The sequence below is a fragment of the Rhinichthys klamathensis genome, unplaced genomic scaffold (genome assembly GCF_029890125.1).
Source record: "Rhinichthys klamathensis goyatoka isolate OS25496 unplaced genomic scaffold, OSU_Roscu_1.1 h1tg000196l_1, whole genome shotgun sequence".
Taxonomy (NCBI): domain Eukaryota; kingdom Metazoa; phylum Chordata; class Actinopteri; order Cypriniformes; family Leuciscidae; genus Rhinichthys; species Rhinichthys klamathensis.
Window position 1 is genome coordinate 1,476,202 of NW_026606722.1, and position 23,616 is coordinate 1,499,817.

General features: G+C 39.0%; 1 protein-coding gene across 1 annotated transcript in view; it reads right to left on the reverse strand.

Moving 5' to 3' along the window:
- Positions 1-2,139: 2,139 nt before the first annotated feature.
- LOC130096212 (CNK3/IPCEF1 fusion protein-like) overlaps positions 2,140-23,616 on the reverse strand; it is a 91,725-nt gene continuing 70,248 nt past the window's right edge. Inside the window, exons 18-26 of the mRNA XM_056262896.1 lie at positions 23,342-23,554; positions 22,905-23,074; positions 17,169-17,242; positions 13,408-13,479; positions 9,071-9,132; positions 8,848-8,933; positions 7,212-7,350; positions 4,761-4,942; positions 2,140-2,462 (exon numbers count right to left, since the gene is read on the reverse strand). Coding sequence (XP_056118871.1) covers positions 2,217-2,462; positions 4,761-4,942; positions 7,212-7,350; positions 8,848-8,933; positions 9,071-9,132; positions 13,408-13,479; positions 17,169-17,242; positions 22,905-23,074; positions 23,342-23,554 — 1,244 coding nt within the window. The 3' untranslated portion in view covers positions 2,140-2,216. The remainder of the gene's footprint in view (positions 2,463-4,760; positions 4,943-7,211; positions 7,351-8,847; positions 8,934-9,070; positions 9,133-13,407; positions 13,480-17,168; positions 17,243-22,904; positions 23,075-23,341; positions 23,555-23,616) is intronic.

Consider the following 23,616-nt stretch of genomic DNA (forward strand, 5'->3'; position numbering starts at 1 on the left):
CAGGAAAGACATTTCGCATTTCTTTTTATTTAAATTAAAGATGTTAAAGGGACCAACAATGAAAATTCTGTCATAATTTACTCATCGTAATGTTGTTCCAAACCCATGGCTTTCTTCGGAATCATCACAAATGAATATATTTTTGTGTTTTAATCCCATAATTTTTTACCCATCCATCGCAAATCCAAGATACCAAAATATACACACCTCAAAAAGTTGCTTAAGACATTGTGAAAGTAAATGAAGAGACAAACACTGAGCAGTGCACTTACATTCATACTTATTTTTCACTGACATTTTAAGATATGCAAATTGCTTTCAGTTAAAACATTTTAGTCTGGGACTAGGCTTAAAGGAGAACTCCGGCGCAAAATGAACCTTTGGTCTAATTACACATTGTTACCTAGTCAATCGTTATCTGAGATTTGTTTTCATGATTATCGAATGTCAATAGTTTTATCTCTAAAAACAGTTTAGCCTATAAAGCTAGTATAACGCTAGTATATTGGGCATAGATCAATGACAAATAAAAATCGCTTGTTAATACCACTAACAAGGCTCAACATATCCCCACACTAGCACGGTAGCATAATGAGGGTCCCTACCTTCAAACCGAAGCATTGAGAACTTTATCAGTGTCCAGACAGTTTAATAAGAAGATATTTTATACATACAGTCAACTTTGCGTATACAGGCAGAAGCCATCTTTGAAATACAGCCTTTACCAGTCGATCTACGAACGCCGATCCAAGCCTGCTGTTCGCGCTCACCTTATCACAACTTATAGCTCGTTCACATCTCACCAGCGCACTTGGATCGGCGTTCGTAGATCGACGGGTAGAGACTGTTTTTCAAAGATGGCTTCTGCCTGTATACGCGAAGTTGACTGTATGTATAAAAAATCTTCTTATTAAACTGTCTGGACACTGATAAAGTTCTCAATGCTTCGGTTTGAAGGTAGGGACCCTCATTATGCTACCGTGTTAGTGTGGGGCTATGTTGAGCCTTGTTAGTGGTATTAACAAGCGATTTTTATTTGTCATTACTCCATGCCCATTATACTAGCGTTATACTAGCTTTATAGGCTAAACTGTTTTTAGAGATAAAACTTGACATTCGATAATCATGAAAACAAATCTCAGATAACGGATGACTAGGTAACAATGTGTAATTAGACCAAAGGTTCATTTTGTGCCGGAGTTCTCCTTTAAGCCTTGTCTGAAAACAAGGGTTAGACTTTTACTCAAGTCGCATTGGAATTGGTGACTTTTAAATTGCTGTAAGGTCTCTGCACTTTTACCCAAGTATGGTTTCCGGGCACCCTTTAAACCTCTGGTCAGTTCCCCTCAAAAACGAACCACAGGTCATCACATACACTATAAGCATATTTCACAGATTTTAAGTGTTTACAGTGCATACGTTTTGGGTCCAGTACATAATGAGCACTCTCAATTTCAAACACAAACACAATTTTGAAAGAAACTATTAAACAGCCATTTTTATTTCCTTCTGCACTCCCTGAGCATGAATTAATTATAAAATACCAAGTAAACATTTATACAGTTAAATCATATGACATTTATACAAAAATGTACAATACTTAATCCATTACATTACAGTTGTAAAATGCTCAAATATGTACATCTTAAAAGAGACCGTCACGTTAAAAACAGGTAAACAAGACTGCACTCTTAAAAAGATCAAGCACAAACAAGTTTGTGTGTGTGTGTGTGTGTGTGTGTGTGTGTGTGTGTGTGTGTGTGTGTGTATAAAGGAGTGATTTGGTAACAAACAAGGGCTGAACAAGAGATGTGCATGTACAGTATGAGTGTGTTTGTCCTGTCTGGAATGCAGAATTTGGTGAGATAAATATAGCCTGCATTAAAAAAGCAAAGTCCATCCAGACAACCAATGTCATGAGTGATTAATAAAACCAAATTAAAAACACCATTCAATTCAAACATTTGTAATAAAAGCGGGAGAACATGTCTGTAATGCTTTATCAAAACACTGAACGACAAGTAGCCTAATACATCAGATAAAATTATTCTGAACGACAAAGGCGAAACGCAGTAACTATTCATCATTTTTCTCAGTTTCATGATGTAGTTATGCGTTCTTCCTTTGCGGGCCTGAAGTGTTTCAGAGAAGCTGCATGTTATGCCCAGCAGGAAACCAGAGTTGGTCTTTCGGGGGTTATAACGCGCGCCTCGCCTTCACAGGCTGGTCTCCGTGTAGACAGGGACAGCAGGGGACGCAGTGATCGGGCCGAGGAGCGACTGGCGCCGGGGCTGAGTTTGAACCAGTGGTCTCTGGGCCTGCGACTCCACGGGACTCTCGTGTTTCTCTCCCATCTCTTGCAGCAGGAGCACATTAGCGTCTCGCCACTGTCTGTATTTACAAGCGCTCAAAGACGTTTCGCTCAAGACCTGCTCTATGTTCTGCAGATCGGCCTCCTTAGCCTGAAAAAAGCAAAGAATGACATGTTGGTTTCTTTTGTGAAAGTGCTTTGTTTGTTTGATCAATACTGCCATCTAGTGTCTGTAGACTAGAGTCAATGACAGATATGAGTGAGAATTAATCTAGTTGTGCATGTGCAAAATACTTTGTATTAATATTTGTTTCGACCCTATTCAAACTGAATTTTTCAACAGAACTGTCAACTAATAACATTAATATATATATATACACTACCGTTCAAAAGTTTGGGGTCAGTGAGAATTTTATTTTTATTTTTTGGAGGAAAGAAATCAATACTTTTATTTATCAAGGACAGTAAAGACATTTATAATGTTACAAAAGATTCTATTTCAAACAAATGCTGTTCTTTTGAACTTCCTATTCATCAAAGAATCATAAAAAAATAAAAAAAAATAAAAACTGTACAACTGACAGACCAACAACTGTTTCAACATTGATAATAATAATAATAAATGTTTCTTGAGCATCAAATCCTCATATTATACTGATTTGTGAAGGATCATTTGACACTGAAGACACTGACACTGGTGATGCTGAAAATTCAGCTTTGATCACAGGAATAAATTACACTTTACTATATATTCACACAGAAAACAGCTGATTTACACTGGAATAATATTTAATACTATAACTGATTTTTGTTGTATTTTTAATCAAATAAGCGCAGCCATGGTTAGCAGAAGAGAATTCTTTTAAAAGTATTTAAAATCGTACCGACCCCAAACTTTTGAACGGTAGTGTATATATATATATATATATATATATATATATTTTAAGAATTGTATTAACCTTCAGGGGTGCTTTCTAATGATACAATTATCATAGAATAATGAAAAATAAAATATCATAGAATATCATAGAATTATGATAAATAAAAACCTAATAAAACGACAAAAAAAATCAAGGATGCGTTAAATTGATAACAAGTGATGGTAAACATTTATATTGTTAGAAAAAAATTCTATTTTGCATAAATACTGTTCTTTTTAACTTTTTATTCATCAATGAATCCTGAAAAAAGTATCACAGTTTCCAAAAAAAAAATATATATATATTAAGCAGCACAACTGTTTCCAACCAAGTATTAAATCAGCATATTAGAATGTTTTCTGAAGGACCATGTGACATTGAAGACTAATGTAATGATGCTGAAAGTTCAGCTTTGCCACACACAGAAATACATTATATTTTAAAGTATATTAAAATAGAAAACCTGTCCCACTTGTGGCCTTTGCACTTGACCACTGTATTTGGCAGTGGTCAAGTAGACTCAATATAAGTGTTCAAGTGGGTGCAAAGTCTGCAAGTAAGTAGAACTTCTGATTACCTGATGGGACACACTTACAACATAGTATTATAAAAATGCAAGAGCTTTATTTACACATTTTGATCAAACCTTTAAATGTCTGTTCAGTCCCTATATAACAAACACAATTTAATTGTGGGCTTCTAATTAAGTGATAAAAATCAATCAAAAACATTTGACACAATTTTACACTCATTTATGAAAATAATAATTTCCAACACTTTACTGCCAAGTTGAATGTAATATTCAAATAATTTAACTTGCACTGGAAAGTGTTCCTAGACAAAATCGGTGCACACAAGTTCCTGATCGTGATGAATGATGGGATAACGCTTAGCGTCAAATACCTCTCTGAAGCGTTATTAAAGAGTGTGGTTTTAGTGTGTTAAATGCACTGCACTTTTTGGCCCTGGGACAGTCTTGCACACTCACTTCCTGTCGCGCACATGGGCTCTCGAGTGGCGAAAGTGTGGGTGTTTGGACAGGCCAACCGTCTGCCTCTGACTAAACACATTTACAGAATGTGCAAGTCAACTAGCCTTCTCTTGGTATATAGAGGAAGTCAAATATCGAATTAGAAAAAACAGCACTACGAAAAGAGGACAACGTAAATGACATACTTTACAACTACAAGCCATGATCATTACTAAAACGTCACAATGTTACAATAGTAACCGGTTTTATGACAGACATGTTCCATATTGAATCTAACATCCATTCGATTTTAGTGTTGTTCAGAAGCATTTGGCAAATAAACCTTCTTCTAAACAATGTTTTGCAATTATGTTATGAAGCAACAACATCAAGAAGCCATTTTTTGAAAAAAGAAAAAGAAAAAAAACCCCGTCTGGCTTATTAAAGGAACAACACGACTGAATCTAGATAACTCGAGCAGTTTTATAGGTTCCCTGCAAATTCATCAGCATTGAGATTGACCCTTTTAGGAGGACACACAATCCGAGCACAATCTCACCTTTAAAGTGCTGTTTAAAGCTCGAATGAGGTGCAGTTTGTCATTGACGCTCTCATCTTTGCAGCGTCTAATGAAGGAGGACCTGAAGTCACGTTTGGTGCTCGGCTGCAGGGCTCCTGTGGGCGACAGACTCGCTTGCTTGAGGTGAAGATACAGCATCTCCATCTCATCGGACGGGGCGCCTGATGAAACAATATCACACGAGTATTACACACCAAACCATTTACAGGATTACCACACTTTTTCAGCAATGACTTTCCCATGACTCTTCCAGGAGGTCACAGTAGCTGGATAAGGATTTTATAGAGACAATTTCGAGTTGAGTATAATTAAAATTATTTTTTGCTATTTTCTTATGTTCAGAGATATTCACATAATGTTAAGAACATTTTAGTAAAAAAAAAAAGAATTGGGGAATTCTTGGTATTTTTAAAGGGTCATGACATGGATTTTGTTTTTGATTATTTAATATGTTCTTTGAGGTTCACTTATTAATGACGTTCTTTTGCACACAAAAAACATTATTTTCAACCCTCATTCTGCCCCCTTGTCTGAAATGATCTGTTTTTAAGGTGCTGCTCCTTTAAGGCTTGTCAGTAAACGGCGGCCACGGTTATGATTGGCTAACGTCATTGCATAAGAAATGGTATCAACGCCCACTTGCTATTACACACAAGTCGAGTCAAGTCAAGTCACATTCATTTATATAGCGCTTTTAACAATATGGCCTGTTTCAAAGCAGCTTTGCAATGATAATATGAAATTACAGTAACAGAGATTGTTTTGGCTTTACAGCAGCTCTAGAATAAAGTTATTGTCCAGCTAAAGTTAGCTTTGATCGATTCACTTCCGTTGCAAAGATCATTAGTTATTAAAGGATTAGTTTACTTTTAAAAAAACTTTTGCTGATAATTTACTCACCCCCATGTCATCCAAGATGTCCATGTCTTTCTTTCTTCAGTCGAAAAGAAATTAAGGTTTTTGATGAAAACATTCCAGGATTTTTCTCCATATAATGCACTTTACTGGCTACCAAACGGTTCAAGGTCCAAAAGACAGTTTCAGTGCAACCTGCAAACTGTTCAAAGGTCTTTAAACGATTCCAGACGATGAATAAGGGTCTTATCAAGTGAAACGATCGGTCATTTCAAAAATAAATAACAAAGTTTAAGTTTTATAAGCTCAAATGCTCGCCTTGCTCTGTTCTGTGATGCACGTTCGTGACTATCCTGTTCGAACTCGTTCATCAAAATGAACAAATCTTTTTTCGAGTCATTTGGTTAATTTAACGAACGAAATGAACGAATTGACTCGGAAAAAGATTCGTTCATTTTGATGAACGAGTTCGAACAGGAGAGTCACACAGAACAGAGCAAGGCGAGCATTTGAGCTTATAAAACTTAAACTTTGTTATTTCTTTTTTAAATGAGCGATCGTTTCGCTTGATAAGACCCTTATTCATCGTCTGGAGTCGTTTAAAGCCATTTGAACAGTTTGCAGTTTGCACTGAAACTGTCTTTTGGACCTTGGACCGTTTGGTGCCCAGCAAAGTGCATTATATGGAGAAAAATCCTGGAATGTTTTCATCAAAAACCTTAATTTCTTTTCGACTGAAGAAAGAAAGACATGGACATCTTGGATGACATGGGGGTGAGTAAATTATCAGCAAAAGTTTTTTTAAAAGTGAACTAATCCTTTAACTTAAGGGCCGCAATCGCACGACGCCGTTCTAACAGAAAACACTCAACAGTGCCTGGCGGCTCGAGAACGATTTCTGAAAACATTTATATAGAAACATACTTTACAGACAACGCATTATGACATAATTTACTAACGGTTTGTGATGGAGCTGCTGTCAGATCTAAAACAACTGACTGCTTCAACAAAAGATTCTTTGCAAACTCTCAAATACACTATGCCTCGGTTACAAAACAAAATGCTCCGAACAAACATAGAATTATCAGACGCCATCCGGGACGCCATTGAAATAAACCATACACTTGTTCCTAATGCTGGGATCCTTCTGAAGTCTCTACAGAAATGAGCAAACAAGCCGTTTAGACTGGATGCATCAAAGTGAACGTTCTTCCACTCAAATCTCATGTCATGAACCCTTTAAAAAAAGATATGGCAGAAAAATCTGTAGAACATGTTTTGTGGTCTATGTTTAAGCTGATTCTTGACAAATAGAGCATCAAAACTGGTCAACAGTAACTCAACCTGTTGTCTCTCCAGAACACTTGGATTAAACCGTTATTCATATGGATTTCTTTTGGAATAGACTTTCAATGGAGGAACAGAAATCTCTCAGGTCTTATTCGAAATATCTTAATGTGTTTGGAAGCTGAGCGAATGGGTCAATTATAACAATTGTAAACTATCTCTTTAAACTGTTTTTGATTTGGATTTGCATTTCTAAGGATAAAACATCTCATTCCAGCGCTCACTCACTGTCGTTTCCTTTGAACTCCTGTATTTTGAGGATGGGGTCGTCCTCTGCGCTGATCTCGTGCCACGACTCACTGTCTGCGCTCTGAGTCTCTGTGCGGTGACATGGAGAGGAAGAGGAGCGGGGAGGCGGGAGACAACCCTGAGACATACACACACAAATACACTTCAATTATAACAGCAATCTTTCAAAACCTCAAAGAAATACTATTTCAAAACAGAAACTTGGGTGACAATATGACAAAAAAAAATATATATAGATATGAGAGAGAGAGAGAGAGAGAGAGAGAGAGAGAGAGAGAGAGAGAGAGAGAGAGAGAGAGAGAGAGAGAGAGAGAGAGAGAGAGAGAGAGAGAGAGAGAGAGAGAGAGAGAGAGAAAAGGGTGTGTGTTCAGTTTAGGACAGGAGAGATCGAGACACACTTCCTCCTTCACGGTCACAAATACAGCTCAGTCAGAGACCTCTACTTTAATAAACTTAATAACTTAATACAGAACTTTACAGCCATGACTGAAGTAGTCAGATAAAGATCTTACTAGGAGAGGGACAGACAGCAACACTGGCTGCCAGATACGTGTGTGTGTGTGCCACAGCATGAGAGACAGCAGGTAAGTGTGTGTTTGTGTGTGTGTGTTTGTGTGTGTGTGTGTGACCTCAGTGTGTTCCCCTACTGCCCACCACAGTGACTTCAGTAATGTGTGTGTGTGTCCTATTTATTGCTTTTACTTGATCAAAATACAGTAAAAACAGTAATAATGAGAAATATTGCAATTTAAAAAACATTTTTTTCCATTTTAATATTTTATAAAATAGAATTTATTCCTCTGATGGAGAGCTGAATTTTCAGCATCATTACTCCAGTCTTAGGGGGTCACATGATCCTTCAGAAATCATTCTAATATGCTGATTTGTTAATATAATCAAGAAACATTTATTATTATCAATGACTCATCCTGTTTTATATGTTTGTGGAAACCATGATTCATTTTTTTTCAGGATTCTTCGATGAATAGAGAGAGATCAAAAGAACAGCATTAATTCGAAATTAGTGCTGGGAAACGATAAATCGCATCCAAAATAAAAGTTTGTGTTTACATAATATATGTGTGTGTGCTGTGTATAATCATTTTGTATATATAAATACACACATATGCATGTATATATATAAAAAAGTGCATATATATATATATATATATATATACACATAGTGTATATATATCTTTATACACAATATTATATATAAATATTAATATTTTATATATAAATAACAAATTTTTCTTAAATATATACATGCATGTGTGTGTATATATTTAATAATTATACAGCACACACACATATATTATGTAAACACAAACTTTTATTTTGGAAGCACAATTAAATATATAAATCTTTAGCAACATTATAAATGTCTTTACGGTCACTTTTGATGAATTTAATGTTGTTTCTGAATAAATAAATAAAGAATTGGACCCTAATTTTTTTATGGTAGTGCATGTGGAAATGCACCATTGCTTCAGCCATTTTCACAATCACATCACATATAAATGGCAAAGAATAGAGGATTTAAATGCTGGAGTTTAATACTTGCGGTTAGCAAGCTATTAGTATTAGCATGTCTGGATAAAGTGTGGTTACTCACATGCAGAGAGCCGGGGGTCAGCTGATCCGTGTCCTCCACAGACACCTCAGCTTCATCATCATCATCGCTCTCCTCACTGTAGCACTCTATATTCACACAATCACAGTCTCAGTATGACAACTCAGCCATTAAAGTGTCAGGTTTGGCTTTGCTGAAAGACGTGCTGAATTGGACTCTCAGTGTTAACTAGGCTTCCGTAGGCATGTGTGGTGTGAATCTTTACCTCCGTTCGTAGAGTCTGTGGGTTCAGGTTCATTTGAAGCCTGGGTGAGTTTAGCCAGCCATCTAGGTAAAAAAAAAAAAAACATTAATTACAGTAAACCTACACTTATCAGATGGGTGGAATGATTGTAATGGATCATTATGTGTCCTCTGCCCACAGTTTAATGGCAGCACACCCACAGCTTTCTCTCAATGTTTTCCACTCACAGGTTTATTTATGTTTCAACACAGCCTTACAGGAAAGTTTTACAAGAAAAAAAATATATATTTCTGTCAACATTTTCTCACACTTGTCTCATTCAAAACCAAAACCAAAAAAAATGTTTTTTTCCTTCCATGCAACACAAAAGGAGATATTTTGAATAGATATGCACCGATTGCAATTTTCTTGGTTAATTCTGATTTCCGTTTCTTTTCTTTTTTTTTGTAAATGTGACCTGCCGATTCAGATTTTCTTTCAAATAACTATAATTGACAGCATATGCAAACAGAAATCTACTTTTAATCAATGCAACATTTTATTTTCATAAAAAAAACAAGTAAAAAGACAGTAATAAAATAAGAACAAATTGATTTCAAACAACAGCATAAATGCATGCAATTGAATAAAGAGAGATATTAAATAAACACAGCTTTAAGTTTTTCAGGAGGGTATACGGTATATTCAGGTAAGAAATATTACAGAATTTAAAGTAATCAAATGTAAAATAACACTGAATAGTCTTCATTGAAAAAACTAAATGAAGATTAATGCTTACAATTAGTTACAAAAGTTACTCAAGTCAAGAGATTCGAGTGATTTTCTCTTCTTTGATTAACATGACGGACAGCAGCAGGTTTATTAGGCTGCTGTCACTTTAAGAGTTTATGCACAGATCCAATATACTGTTACACAACTGTGTTTAACTGAATACTCGCCAAGATGTGCATTTCCGGCTTCGGTTTAAGCGCAGTAAGCCACTCATTTTGCCGCTGGCAACAAAACGGACCGGCTTATAATAGGAAAAAGAGGTGAGACTGACCGTTCGGTTACCGGTCAAGCCGATCATGCGGAAAATCGTCCGATTCCGGTCAGTGGCCGGTCGAACATTGCATCTCTGATTTGGAAGAATCACCACTAGTGCTGTTACTGTATTTATTAAAAATTATATTTTTGGAATGTTGCAAGTTAGAAGGTCCTCAGTATAGTTTACAGCATTATCTGGGAGAGAATTTCTTACACACACTATCTTTCAAAAGTCTGTGGTCATTTTTTTTTTTAAGAAATTGGTTCCCGGCCTGTGTCCGTTTTCGAACTGATCCGTGCATTTCCACCCCAGCCCTAAAAACTTAATTCAAGCTGGACTGGAACCCCAGAACCAGAGCCATAGAGAGAGAGAGAGTTGCGACACTCCCATAGACCGCCATAGGAACTCTGGAATGCGGAAGTAACGCGTGTCGTGGAGCAGCCAATAGTCCCAAACACTGATAGTTCCAGCATTGAACCCCATTCATTTTCAGTGCTTCCGAAGTACGTTCGCTGGTAAATTAATGAAATTACTGTATTTTTTTACTTTTACACACATTAGCCGACCTCTCGTGAATCTAGTCTGTAGTTATATTTTATGTAGCCAGTTTTAGTAAATGTTTTTTGGAAGATAGGTTAATTGCAGCGATAGCTTACGTGACCAACACTTCACTAACGTTAGCTAACTTACGGTAACCTGATGTATATAATATTTTATATGTATGTATATCTATATATATAGCCTATATATAATATTATATATATATACACATACACACACACACACACAATTCATTTAATTAAATGGGTTAGGTTTATGCATATATGTGCTTATATGTATTTAGGAACATAGTTAAATCACTCATTAACTATCTCTCCGGTTTAATTTTATGAAGAATATTTTTCGGTTGAATATTTACCGAACATTGCTGTATATAGTCGTTGCTTTCTACGTTATGGGAGCAGTCTATTTCCCTCCTAAATCATTCATTTGTACATGCACAGCGTAATTATTTATATTTTATGTTGGTTGGAGTTCTGAACGGACTGCAGACCTCTTTGCGTGATCACGAAAGTAGGCTAATGGCGGAATCGGAATTTATAAGCAAGATCACGGGAATCAATAGCCTAATACAGCCCAGTTGTGCTAAAATAAATATCATGAGACGTCCATCATCAGATGAATGACATGGAAAAGTTAAGTTAGAGCCGCTAAAGCCAGTGGTACTACCCATGCGAACATGAACACTAAAAATATAGCCTAAAACTTATCTAAGTTGTCACCCTGCCTCTCCAAATGCAAAACTGACATTAACAAAATGCAATAACAGCTTAAAAACTACTTGGGTGTGTGTTTTATTTTATATCTACCGTTTAATAATGCAATCACTGCTGTCTGTCCATAGAAGAACATGACAGCCCGCGTATGTTTTGGAACTAATGGGGCTTACATGAACCACGTGACAGCCGTCGCGGCGACATCAAAGCGTGTCGCAACTCTTTCTCTCTATGGCTCTGCCCAGAACTAGTGACGTAGGGGACGGAGAAATGTAGCGTCACAAAGTTTTCTGAAGAAAAACAGTTTCTGGTTCCTACACTATAAAAAAAACCTTTTATTTTCTTTTGTCAAATCAACTTAGATAATTAATGTGGTATAGATAACATACGGTAATCATAATACAATGAAGGAGATTGGTTTAATCAACAGAAACTCAATTTTCACTCAAATTTTTAATTTCAATGAACTCAAAATTGTAAGGCAACCATGTAACTTATTTTAAGTTAAAACCAACAATAGTTTTTTTTACAGTGTAGCTACTGTGCTAACATCTCTTGCGAGTTTCAACTTTATCGGAAAAAGACACATTTCTGTTCAGCAGTGGTGTGTGCGGAGGAAACATGCACTCTACGGTCTAATTGGTCTTCACCGGAGATCCAAGACAAACTAGATAGCTCAACGCAGGCTTATATTCAAATACGTTCTCTAAAACATAAGCAACAGGTGCCGGTTGCACCAGCTGTGCGTAAGTTACAACTTAGCCTAGTTTTGACGTAAATGGGCACTAAATTACAACTTACGCACTACTAAATATTTTTACGTTGCACCATTAAACTTAGTTTAAACGTAACTCTACGTTCCAACTAAATATTTATGGCAGCCTCTAATCAGGAGTAAAGGTTGGAATAAAATATCAGATGGACTGAACTGCATCAATAAGCTCTTCTTTTACCTGAAAGACTTCAATTCTTTATACATATGATAATGCTGACATTTACACTCGCTTACATTTTAAGAAAGAGAACATTAAGTGAAAAGATTACTTTGTTAGCAGCTCTTTAACACGAACCCGTCTTAAACAGCGCCGCTGTGTGCATCGGTCCATGTTGTGCATGTCAAATATCAGTCATCAGTCAAGTATCGTATTAAATAGAAACTTATTTTTACCATTAGTAACGTGAGGCAAAAGAAGTTAGAATGAAGGATAAACTGAAATTCACGGCATTTCAATACAACTTCTGCACACGTATTTGAAGGCTGACTATTGGTTCATCGAGGTTAAACGTCATATTATGCGACTACACATTACTTTACGGAGAGTTTATGACCTGCTAGATACGTTCTACCTTACGAACAAATGGTGCAACGGAATAAAGAACAGAGTTAGTTACAAACTAGCTAGTAGTTACTAAGCCTCTAGTGTGGACTTTACGTTACAATTTAAGAAAGAACTTACGAACGGCTGGTGCAACCCAACCCTGATGTACACAAACACCCTGATGGGCCATATTGGTTTTTGAACTGGTTACGTAGTCCGATAAACAACATGTAGCAAAGAACCCCGTTACGTCATCGTTTGTTTCTTAAGTCTGTGGAAACTCGTGGCCAGTTCACAATAGGCTCCAGTTTGCTGAGAACTGGCCGAGAGACGGGTTTCGCACAGGAACATGAACGTTTCGGTAAAAAATAAGTATGTGTGAACTGCTCTATTAGGATGTTTTCACACTAGCACTGGTGAATGCAGATTTCCGCAATCAAATTGAATGCAATCAAACTCGGGTTTGGACCAGGCAATCAAACCAAGTGTGAAAGCACCCTTAAGTGTAATATTTGATAAAATACTTCAATAGTTTGCAGAACTTTGGACACATTATATCAGATAAAGCTCAGTTGCGGAGACCATGCTGTATTTTTAGCACTGGAGGTCTGCAAAACCCCGTGTTTGCAAACCTTCATCAAACGTGCAGCAGAGAGCTTGTCACAGCTAGGTGTCAAAGCCTGTCACACTGACTGCAGTGCAAACATGTCACCACCAGACCAAAAATTCACTCACTTGTTCATGTCTTTCAAGCTTTCAGCTGCAAAGTAGAGTGTCACCATGTGGAGGTGGCTTGCTTTCATTGCACTGGAAAAGAAGACATAAGTGAACACAAATGAAAACATACACAACCCCAGCAGTTCTCAAGGCTGATATACTGTATTTGGGGATGTGTGGTGTAGTGGAAGCATTACACAAAAACGGACATGTATTTGACACCAAAGTTTGTCTTCGGTCTTATCTACATTCAATTATTGTTATCAAAGTAAAGCAACATCACTGTATGTCTTTAAGAAGGAAGTCTCTAGACAGCGGTTCAGACCACACATTTATAACTCAGGAAACTGTCTGCTCTGAACGCACATTAAGTGGGGTACAGATGACACACTTCCAGTGCAAAACAATTCTGATTTATAGCTTGAGACCACATGTTCTAAATGCAACAGTCAAATGACAACCCCATAACTATTTTAACTATGATGTTCTGAGTAGTTGCCAGGGTGGGGTTTTTTTGCGATTACTAGAGTGGTCTGGGTGGTTTCTAGGACAATGTTAGTTGGTTGTTAAAGCACTGCTAAGTTGTTGCTATGGTGTCGCTACGAGGTTTGATAGTCTATTTCGAGTGGGTTCTCGATGGGGTGTAGGATGTTGCTAAGATGTTCTGTGTGGATGACAAGGAGTGTCTCTGAAGCTGATTGGGAGTTGTATGTGGTTGCTAGTTGGTTCCTAAGGTGGTTTGAGTGTTTTTAAATGTGTTATCATTGCTGCTACAGTATTCTGGGTTGTTGTTAAGGCGTTGCTAGGTGGTTCCTAAGGTGGTCTGAGTGTTTTTAAATGTGTTTCTAATGCTGCTACGCTATTCTGGGTCGTTGTTAAGACGTTTCTAGGTGGTTCCTAAGGTGGTCTGAGTGTTTTTAAATGTGTTTCTAATGCTGCTACCTATTCTGGGTGGTTGTTAAGACGTTGCTAGGTGGTTCCTAAGATGGTCTGAGTGTTTTTAAATGTGTTTCTAATGCTGCTACGCTATTCTGGGTCGTTGTTAAGACGTTTCTAGGTGGTTCCTAAGGTGGTCTGAGTGTTTTTAAATGTGTTTCTAATGCTGCTACGTATTCTGGGTTGTTGTTAAGGCGTTGCTAGGTGGTTCCTAAGGTGGTCTGAGTGTTTTTAAATGTGTTTCTAATGCTGCTACGCTATTCTGGGTCGTTGTTAAGACGTTTCTAGGTGGTTCCTAAGGTGGTCTGAGTGTTTTTAAATGTGTTTCTAAGGCTGCTACGTATTCTGGGTGGTTGTTAAGACGTTGCTAGGTGGTTCCTAAGGTGGTCTGAGTGTTTTTAAATGTGTTTCTAATGCTGCTACGCTATTCTGGGTCGTTGTTAAGACGTTTCTAGGTGGTTCCTAAGGTGGTCTGAGTGTTTTTAAATGTGTTTCTAAGGCTGCTACGTATTCTGGGTGGTTGTTAAGACGTTGCTAGGTGGTTCCTAAGGTGGTCTGAGTGTTTTTAAATGTGTTTCTAATGCTGCTACGTATTCTGAGTGGTTGTTAAGACGTTGCTAGGTGGTTCCTAAGGTGGTCTGAGTGTTTTTAAATGTGTTTCTAATGCTGCTACGTATTCTGGGTTGTTGTTAAGGCGTTGCTAGGTGGTTCCTAAGGTGGTCTGAGTGTTTTTAAATGTGTTTCTAATGCTGCTACGCTATTCTGGGTCGTTGTTAAGACGTTTCTAGGTGGTTCCTAAGGTGGTCTGAGTGTTTTTAAATGTGTTTCTAAGGCTGCTACGTATTCTGGGTGGTTGTTAAGACGTTGCTAGGTGGTTCCTAAGGTGGTCTGAGTGTTTTTAAATGTGTTTCTAATGCTGCTACGCTATTCTGGGTCGTTGTTAAGACGTTTCTAGGTGGTTCCTAAGGTGGTCTGAGTGTTTTTAAATGTGTTTCTAAGGCTGCTACGTATTCTGGGTGGTTGTTAAGACGTTGCTAGGTGGTTCCTAAGGTGGTCTGAGTGTTTTTAAATGTGTTTCTAATGCTGCTACGTATTCTGAGTGGTTGTTAAGACGTTGCTAGGCGGTTCCTAAGGTGGTCTGAGTGTTTTTAAATGTGTTTCTAATGCTGCTACGCTATTCTGGGTCGTTGTTAAGACGTTTCTAGGTGGTTCCTAAGGTGGTCTGAGTGTTTTTAAATGTGTTTCTAATGCTGCTACAGTATTCTGGGTGGTTGTTAAGGCGTTGCTAGGTGGTTCCTAAGGTGATCTGAGTATTTTTTTAAATGTTTTGTTAAAGCTGCTATGCTATTCTGAGTCGTTGTTAAGCCGTTGCTAGGTGGTTCCTAAGGTGGTCGGAGTATTTTTTTAATGTTTTGTTAAAGCTGCTACGCTATTCTGGGTCGTTGTTAAGACGTTTCTAGGTGGCTCCTAAGGTGGTCTGAGTGTTTTTAAATGTGTTTCTAATGCTGCTACGCTATTCTGGGTCGTTGTTAAGGCGTTGCTAGGTGGTTCCTAAGGTGGTCTGAGTGTTTTTAAATATGTTTCTAATGCTGCTACGGTATTCTGGGTGGTTGTTAAGGCGTTGCTAGGCGGTTCCTAAGGTGATCTGAGAATTTTTTTTTATGTTTTGTTAAAGCTGCTATGCTATTCTGGGTCGTTGTTAAGGCGTTGCTAGGTGGTTCCTAAGGTGAGTATTTTTAAATGTGTTTCTAATGCTGCAACGCTATTCTGTGTGGTTAAAGCCTAGTTCACACTACATGATTTTAAAACGTCGGGCTGAACTGTGCGGTTCACACTACATGACTTGCTCTCTGTGAAATCAGGAGTGTTCAAGTTGTTGAGCTGTTCACACCACACGACACAACGTGATTGATCCGCAACAGGAGGTAACGCACTACACGAGTTGACAACAACTCTGTCACCCAACGATTCTATCTTGTCTACAAACCACGTTTTGTCACAAAAAATCACGCGATAAAACAAGCCGGAAATGACGCAAAACAGCACGCGCGCTAATACCCAGCGAAGAAGACAAAGACCCATGCCTTGCTCTGATTGGAGCAACCCATGCCTTGCTCTGATTGGCTGTAGCTCACGACATTACTGAGGTTGAGTCGGGCGACAGCTCTGGATATCTAGCATGCTAGATATTTTTCTGGGCTCGGCGACGCGTCTGCGAGGCGTCAGCGAGCGTCTTTGATGCGTTGTTGGCTCTTTCATACTAACAGATTGGCGAGCGTCCATCGTTCGCTAATCCCCCGCGATTTGCACGCGATAACACCCTGACCTGTCGGCGAGCTCAACGATTTGCAAATCGGGCTTAAATCGGGCTTATAATCCTGTAGTGTGAACTAGGCTTAAGGCGTCACTAGGTGGTTCCTATGGCATTGCTATATTGTTGGTAGGAGATTGCTTACTTGCCCAGGTGAAAACAGCTCACCATCTCTATGATATTCTGTTCATTATATCATCGCCAGGTAAAAAGCATAAATCATTCAAAAAAAAAATTATACGCCTCTCCTTAACAAGCCACATATTTTAAGGTATAATTAATGTGCAAGGGGCGAGTTTCGCACCAGAGTAATACTTGTGGTTAGGGATTTGACCAAGTATTATATGTTGCCAAGTATGAGCAATATATAACCATATATAGCAAACTGCACTAACCATCCAACATGAAGTAATTTCAGAAAGACAGATAAGATGCATTGACACGATGCAAATAGGCATCTCGTGTTGCTAGGTCAGGTTTTTTTTGTCAAACCACAAGCAGTCAAAAATCTAAATAAGGAAGACAAACTCACAACTTCTTCTTGCATTCGGTAGCTTGTTCTACGATGAAGTCCCTCATGTTGATGTAGCCTTCGGCCTTCTCTGCCTAAAAAGGAAGTGGAGATCATTTATCTCTAGAAAAGGGCTGCGCTTTCTAAAAGCATCGTAAAACCAAGTACATCGTAGAAACCACTGGCACCAATGGTATCTACTTAAGATAGCTATACTTTTGAGAAATGTAGCCTTGCTCTGGAACAGGTTTTATTTTGGGTAAAAGATTGCAAACCAAAATTGAACCAATCAGCTGTGAGCAAAAATACATTTCTCTGATGCAATAAAGTCAAGTCAAGTCAAGTCACATTTATTTATATAGCGCTTTTCACAATACAGATTGCATCAAAGCAGCTTCACAGTGATAACATGAAAGTAGTACAACACAGTTCAATAATATTGTTGAATATTAAATATCCCCAACTAAGCAAGCCAAAAGCAAGGCGACAGTGGCAAGGAACCAAAACTCCATCAGATTGGATGGAGAAAAAAACCTTGGGAGAACCCAGGCTAGTCAGGGGCCAGTTCTCCTCTGGCTAACAATCATAGGGTTTCAAAGAAGCTTTACAGTAAGTGCATATCAGAAAGTACCTGGAAAAAATACATTTAGTTAATCATGTAATATTAAGGGGATAACATATCGCCGGCGTTGAGTCGTCTCTTCGCAGGCGTTGAGTCGTCTCTTCGCAGGCGTTGAGTCGTCTCTTCAAAGTCACCCCAATGTTGCTCCAAAGTTAAGAGCTTCACAGTGCAAGAATTTTGTGTCAAAGACGAAAAGAGGTCTTATCAGGCATATTTAAAACAAGATATGCTATTAAAAGATCCTATTTAAAAAAAAAAAAGCTATATTTATGAATACGACAACATAATGACATTAATAAGATGGGTATTTTGGCTGGAGAATCCCCTCAATGGCCTTTCTTGAACTTGTGAAATGCCGTAGTGAGGGCCGGGGCAACTCTGTTCAGAAATATTAATAAGCTATTATTCTGACATTTGCAATCCTCAATACCTTTCTCATTTGCTTGCTAAAGGCCCGTTCACACCAAGTACGAACGATAACTATAACGCTAAAGATATGGTTCTAAAATTCTTTAGAGCCCTTAAGCTGCTTGATTTGCATTTACTTTTTGCCATTTTACAGTGTCTAGCAACTCTCTGTTCAAGGGCATCTAAAATAAATCAATAACACAAATAAAACAAAATAAAAATGCACTAAAATAGTCATATTTATTAAAATGTAACATTTGCCAGTGCTATTTATCTGTAATACAAATCAGATGCTTACATTGTTATCTAGACAGTGATACTGTCATTCAGTGTAATAGATTAAACTATGGTATAACAGAATTTGCATTGCACTGAATGACCAAAACATTCGGGGTGCCTTTTGATGATGTCACAGAGTGCCAGTCAGTTTTTTCTATATGATTTCAAAATGGCTCCATGTTCTTTTTCACTAAATGACCTCTAAAAAAACTGTGTATTCGGTAAAAACAGTAAGACATAGTCCTTTTTACAGACCCCATAAGGGGACCTTTGCAACAAAACAAAAAAAATTATATACAGACTTTCACGTGTTCACAAGAAACTATTGTGCGAGAAACTTTTCACGTGAACACAGGATTTATTTTGTGTGCTCGCTTTACAATTTCCATTTTGTATACTATCTATTACATATTTCCTTTGTGCGTCACTGCCATTTTACTATAAAAAAAAATGAGAGTATGGATGCTAGGGGTGTGCCAAAAAATCGATTCACAGAAGAATCTAGATTCTCATTTGCAACGATTCAGAATCGATCTGAAATGTCCAAGAATCGATTTAATAAATAAATAAAATCAGCTGGCTGTTCGCCTCCATTTTTGTAACTATAGCATACAGGACGTCCGGACGTCATGCACGCAGCCGGTTTTTGAACGTGAGCGGCAAATCAGAGGAAGCAAATATGGATGCTTTTATAGAGCTTCTGATGCTTCTAAATATGATGCTTCTACATTCATTCTGCCGTGGCGGGCCGCCACACCTAAAATAATCCCGCCAAGCTTCTCAGTGAGGTCCGATATTAATGTGCATACTAGCCTATTGTGTTATTGTTAAGCTAAGGCATAAAAAAACATTGTAAAGCACCATAAAGTGTTCGCACTATATTCCAAGACTTCTAAAGTCATTCAATAGCATAATGTGAGGTAAAAATGAATATTTAAGTCGTTAGTTAAAGTTAATGGAAACTCGTCTCTCCTCAGTCATTCTCCATTCAGCACTCACACGCGTCGCGTTATAGCGTTTTTTAAATCATAATCCTTTCTCCCGGGTGTCTGTTAGATTACAGCACTGGAGAGCGCTATGAATTGTTCTTCATCCACACTGTAACTGAAATTTAAAACTGTTAAAAGAAAATGCTCAATAAACTGTTGCAAATATATAATACATTAAAGGCACACTGTGGAACTTTTCAACCTTTATAATATATTACCAAAACCCATTGAGATGGTACATCGACTTACAATAGGTTGAATGACACGTCTGCCATAGCCTGAAGGTGTCTGTATCGCTTTTACTAGCACTATGTAACTTCGGGGTTCGGGTAGGAACCCAAGCACAAAAAGAACTACAAAATTCGACCGCTTTACGGCATACGTCACTTCCCCCACCACCCACAACTTCCTCAGATTCTGACGTGAGTGCTCAACTCGCGTTTGATTGCCGTCTGTATGTTTTCGTCATGGCCGAACCAACAGCTACAAGGAAGAAGGCAAAGGTTTTGTCAGAGGACACTAAAAAAAAGAAAAAGGCATAGTGACAAATGAAAAGCCAGGACGAGGATCACCATTGGTCCAGCGTTCGCTCGCTGGCGTGAGCTACAGGAGGAGGAGGAGGGGTGCCCGACCGATGCTAACGCTTGCCTGCACACAAATGCCGTTTCCAAGGTGACCCAGATAAATCATATAAGTAGTGTAGTATTTTCTGGTATTCCGGCCACAGCCGATGGTGTTATGAGTGTAATAAAATGCCCACAGCCCATTGTTCATTTCTACACACAAACACAGCCCGCCACAGTGCAGGGCTCGAACAAATAAAATCGACTCATGTCAAATGTACATTAAATGTAGTGAACGTTCCCACGACTCAGTGCCCACAAACACTACACACAACATGTCCCACGGTTTCTGTAAAAGGAAACCAACACACATAAGTTACAGTCAGCTCAGGCCGACGGTGTTTTTAGTGCAGTAAATGTGCCCGGCCCGCCGTCCCGCGCCCACATTCACTCACAGACATGTTAGCACTAAGCCCCACGGGGCTCGCCCCGCTCGCTCTCTCCCAGCAGACTGCTATAAGAGAATCGAGCGCGGCAAGGCTGCCCGCCTCAAACACTGCAAGCACACACAATCTAAAGACACGGGAAGCTGACCCACTGTCTATGGGCGGACCGGTTGACTGTTTGTTGACTTTTGCGACAGTGCTGCGGAGCTTGTGGCCTCTAGGGACGCTAGACGTGAAAGTTACAGGTCGAGCGCCACTAGTGGCCAAAAGTTCCGCAGTGTGCCTTTAAAGCTGCTGTCGGCAACATTTTTTTGATCATATTCAGTGAAATCGACACTATAATCTGACAGAACAACATAAATAAAGTGGTTTTAGAAAAAACCCCGAGCTTCTAACTCCACCTGGAGCTTGTTATTTGTTTTGCAAAAATCCACAGCTCCCGGTTCATTGGGTCCAATCAGCGCAGGGGGGTGTGAGATCTGACTGTCAATCACAGATCGGGCACACGCCACCCCTCGCGCACGTTACAATCACATGCACACGCCTGAAGTTCGCGGAAGTTCGCGCAGTAACGAAGAGTGATGGCGGAAAATCAAGTGAGCTCATTTAGAGTATAAATGACGTTAGCAATTGCAATCTATCGGTACATTAGCCAGGACAGCATACCTCCAAATACTCCATGGTGTTGATGGATGCTGATGAGACGGGCGCGTTCCAGGGCTCTCAAGTTTTGAAGACAGGTAAGAGTGACACCCAGCCGACAGGGGGTTGGATACATTTTTGTCATTGGTTGTTGCGTTAAATCTTACCCAGATACAATAGTGCTATTTTCTGATTGGCTATTGTGTAGCTCGACGAACAACACGCACCAGAGGAAACGCGCTTGATTCATGCCGGTTCCACAGTGAGAGCGGCGCGGCCAGAGTTTTGGGCGCTGCGGCATATTAAATATATTACAAATAGTTTTTCAGCGTGAGAAATACAATGTGTGGCGGGAGAGCGTGACAAAAGACCGAAATGAGTGACTGTCACGCTCAATGCGTGACACTTGAGAGCCCTGGCGTTCACTGAAAATCTGGTGCACACGCACTGACGAGCATGAACTGGGTGGGAGGATATCTGTTGATAGTGGGGGAGGGGCATGAGAGTTGTAAACATTCAAAATTTTCCTAAATCCACTCAATCTGCCAGACTTGCCGACTGGAGCTTTAAGCATAGATAGACAGATATAATCTCTTCGCTTTGTGCTTTGAACTTTTCAATCCGGAGCGCTGCGCGCTGTGACTTAGCGTTTTTGCTTCAAGTGCATCATTCTGCGCACGGGATGCGCATAATCGCTTTGCCGCTCTTATTCGAGCCTTTCATGTTATAATGTTATAATACTTAGGGGAGGTTTAAACACCTGGGGTAAGGGGGCGTGGCCAATGGCAATATCACTCATGGGCCACGCCCCCTCCCCCTGGCAAAATGGGCCTGCCACCACAGCTGGAAAAGAGGAAACACTGGTCTCCGTTTGTCATTCTGTATAGCAAAGCAGATGAGAGATCATGATCAGAAACCCGATTAGAAATCATTATGGATAAAATCGAATCGTTTTAAATCGAAAATCTTTTTGAATCGAAAATCGATTTTGAATCGAATCGTGGCCTCAAGAATCGGAATCGAATTGAATCGTGAGATGGTAAAAGATTCCCACCCCTAATGGATGCGCAGAAATTGATAAAGATCTATTTGCTCAAAATTTGGCTTTAGTTAGGGACTAATATACCTCTAAAGTCATTCTCCGTGGCGGGCGAGAAACTGCGCCGTGAAATAGGCTGATGGCGCAATACAGCTGTGCATTGTCCTATTTGACAAGTTCAAGGGTCCATAAAAAGGGTTTATACAGCAAAAATGGCTAAAAATTTGACTTTCGTTAGGACAGTGCGTCATATATCAACGCCTTGTCACTTTAATTAATTTAATTCTGTGGCGACCGAGAAACTGCGCCACGAAACGGGCTCATAAGTCAAGTTTAATGGTTAATGAAAAAAACATTGGTACAGTAAAATATTATACAAACTCGGATTCCATTAGGACAGTACATATACATTGTCCCCTATTAAAATGATTGGAAAAATTTCATATTTCGCAAGTAACAAGTTAACAGTCCAGACTCTTAATGAGAAATGAATCAAACTGCTCGCGTGATTGGCTGTTCACTGCACTTAGCTGTTAACGCTCCAGAGCAAATCATTAAACTCTGGTTCAAACCCACACAACCCAGCTGACAGAGAACATTTATAGCGACGCTAACACTAACCTCAAAGTCGGTTCAACCAGCTTTGTGCCATAGGCTTCTCATTTCCAACACGAGATAATAAATTATCTTTCAACACATAAACACATTTGTTCACATTTTCCATAGAGACGCCACACATGATCAAGGGAAAACCACACATACGACTTACCGTGTCGGATGTGTACCAGTAGAGCGAACATTTCTTGAGCACAAACCAAAACTTTTTCCACCTCCAGCCCAAGAGCCCTTTGCTTTCTTTCCTTTTGTACAACCAGCCCTGACAGTCGCCCTGGCCCAGGTCTTTCACCGAGACCCTTCTGCGGCTCATCACATCATCTCCTATCACAAACAACAAACAAACAAACACATAAGACAACAACAGTGCCGTTCTCACAGGGTTCACCGCTTAACGGTACTTTGGAACATCAATAGCAAAGATAACAGTGGATGATGCAGTCAAAAGGGTCATGATTACGTTAACAGAATCCAAATTTATCTTTGTACATTGTGTACTGGCAAAAACAGGAACATTTTACTCAAGTTTTAAACATCTATAACTTCTCTTGACAATAATAATCGTGTGTTACAACACTTCTTCCTGCTTACCTTGAGACTTCTCGGCTGCAAAGTCTTGAAGAGGGTACTGAAAGCGCAAGGAGAAAGAAAGACTGTAAATTAAACCGTGAGCATCAGCGCCCACAGCTCCGAGAGACAGCGCTAATAACACAGCCTTCACTTCCCTGTAACAACACACACACACACGCCAGTAAGGGTGTTCAAGTACACACGCACACACTAATGCTGAGATCCTCCCTCTCTCTGTTTCAAAACGCATTCACATATAAATGCTATATATAGGTACTAGATACAGTGTAAGGAGA